The 2,664-nt window shown below is 34.3% G+C and overlaps 1 protein-coding gene across 1 annotated transcript in view; it reads right to left on the bottom strand.

Annotated features, from left to right (window-relative positions):
- LOC102812590 (glycosyltransferase 54 domain-containing protein-like) overlaps positions 1-2,664 on the bottom strand; it is a 132,148-nt gene that overhangs the window by 33,543 nt on the left and 95,941 nt on the right. Inside the window, exons 9-10 of the mRNA XM_006872233.1 lie at positions 1,558-1,688; positions 182-289 (exon numbers count right to left, since the gene is read on the bottom strand). Coding sequence (XP_006872295.1) covers positions 182-289; positions 1,558-1,688 — 239 coding nt within the window. The remainder of the gene's footprint in view (positions 1-181; positions 290-1,557; positions 1,689-2,664) is intronic.

Genomic DNA, 2,664 nt, shown 5'->3' with positions numbered 1-2,664 from the left:
AAAAAAAAAAAAAAGATGAATGCTCAATTTATAGATGATTTTCATAGACTGTGTTTGTATCATAATTGTTCCTAAATAACCGTACTTTATTATCTCTCATATTCTCATCAGTTCTCTACTAAATGATATATTTATAATTTCATGAACTATTATATACTAAAGTTGCAATTAAAAATCTTACTTTGTAATATTGTTCTCTTCCAGGAAATGATGAATGTATACCCACATGTTGGAAAAGAGAAGGTTTATATCGAATTCGAACTTGCTTATTTCTTTCTAAACATTCTCTCTGGAAAAAAATAAGAGAAACAATCTTTCGTAAAAAGTCCAAATATTTTTATTACTGCATTTACTGATGGCAGAATTTTTTTTTTTAATTACGTTATATCATTGTTTTTAAGTACCTTGGAGTAAGTTCTGACTCAGAGTAGCCCTATATAGGGTTTCCAAGGAGCGGCTGGTGAGTTTGAACTGCCAACCTTACAGTCCATTGCTTATCTTATAGTCCCAGTTTGACATAAATATTTATAAATTAAACAAAAGTAACCATTAGCTTTTTCTACGTTAAAAAAAAGAGTTGGGATAAAAGAGAACACATGTTAAAGCATGAATTTTACGGAGAAAATTTTCTAATGAATTTTACTGAGAAAAAGAGTTTACTGAGTCCTAGTGTGGCACTGTGGGTTAATGCGATGGACTACAAAGTCAGTTTGAACTGCAACATTGGCAGTTCAAGCTCATCAGCCGCTCCTTGGAAACCCTATACAGGTTCACTATGGGTCAGAACCGACTCAACAACATTGTACTAAGTATAGTTTTCTTTTTATTCCAATGATTTAAAAGACGTTTTTAATATTTTCATGTCTACCCATTTCTGTTATTTTACATTATTCTGTTTCTCTTCCCATATTTATTAATTCCTCCACCAAATTATATCCTCCTCAATTATTTTTAAATGCTAAAAATCATATGATTAAAACAAAGAGTCAGTATGATACATTGCTTTAATGGAAAATGTTCAAATAATCTCTATTTAAAAAGTCCTGGTGTGGCGCTGTAGGTTAATGTACTGGACTGCAAAGTAGGTTTGAACTACAAGGTTGGTGGTTCAAGCTCACCAGCCGTACTTTGGAAAGCCTATACAGGTTCACTATGGGTCGGAACCCTTTTGACAGCAGTAACAACAGCAACATCTTGTAATTATGTTACATAATCTATGTTGTTACTGCTAAATGCTATCTTATCAGTTTCAACGCATAGCGATCCTGTATACATAGCGATCCAAGAAACAGCTAGTAGTTCTGAATCGCAGACCTTGCTGTTAGAAGTTCAGTGCTTTTCCTATAGCACCACACCAGTCCTCCTAATTACAGATGGAGTAGCTAATATTTCCATACATTTTTGGCTTCACTAAGAATTTAAGATATGGAAACTTAGAAATTGTAATTCACCTATCAGCTCTGGATTAGTAAATAATTTTAGGTAATTACATTGTATTGGAAGTATTTTTCTAATATATTTGGTGTTCAAAAACAGTTTAAAAAAATAACAACTCACAAATATTTCACTTGGTTTACACTTCTTTATCTGAAAAATGTCATCCAAGAGCAAGTCTATGGGTTTATCTTTGTAGAACATTAAAAAAAATCGTACAAAGTCAGATAAGTCCTCAGATCTAAACAGCTTTCCTAAGGAGAAAAAGTAAATACATTTTATGCTTTATATTACAACAAAATCTTCAGCTATAAAAAGAATAAAGTTGGAGGCATCAAATTACTCAACGAAGCTATGATTCCAAAGGAACTGTAATATAATTGAACTAATGAAAAATTTGGGAAATGTGTTAAAGTACTTCTTGTCTAGCAATTTCAATTTTTACCTCCTTTAATAGACTGAATCCCAATATTCAGGCAGGTACATTGCTATTCTGCTAAAAGACTACATTTATCATCCTCCATTGCAGCTAGTTGTAGTCATGTGATTAAATTTTGACCTGTTAAATGTAAATGGAAGGGTGGGCCCATTCTTTAGCCTTTTCTCCTTCTTGCTGGGTCCAGAAAGAACTAGATCTTTGGATAGTATTTAACAGGATTGAAATAGAGATCAAGGAGGTGTGGCAGATTAAACATGGAACATGATGGACTGCAAAGTCGTTTGAACTGCAAGGGTGGCGGTTCAAGCTTACCAGTTGCTCCTTGGAAACCCTATACAGGGTCGCTATGGGTAGGAACTGACTCAACAGCACTTAACAACAACAAGCACCAATTATTTGCTACGCTTCCTAGTGAGCAATGAAATCCGATTCTCCTAGCATTTGGTGATGCCTATAATAAGATACTTGACTGATAGACTGTGATATATTCTGACAAGACAATACAAGATGGCAAAAGCTTTGTAGCTTCTGCCTGGGTCTCTTGACACAATCTTAAAGCCTAGAACTGCCAAGTTGTGAGAGAACTCAAGCAATGTGGAAGGGTCTCATGTAAGCATCTAGATGAAAGCCACTACTAAACTCCCGTGCTTATGCTACAATGCCATACCAGTACTTCCAACGATTGAGTTGTTGTTATTATTGTTAAATAGCTTCGAGTTCCATAGGATCAAGAGCCAATTATACTGAAGGAAGAAGTCAAAAGTTCACTGAAGGAATTGGCAAAGAACAAG

The sequence above is a fragment of the Chrysochloris asiatica genome, unplaced genomic scaffold (assembly GCF_000296735.1).
Source record: "Chrysochloris asiatica unplaced genomic scaffold, ChrAsi1.0 scaffold00187, whole genome shotgun sequence".
Lineage (NCBI taxonomy): Eukaryota > Metazoa > Chordata > Mammalia > Afrosoricida > Chrysochloridae > Chrysochloris > Chrysochloris asiatica.
The sequence above is the reverse complement of the archived record's forward strand: the minus strand, read 5'-3'. Positions and strand labels throughout refer to the sequence as shown.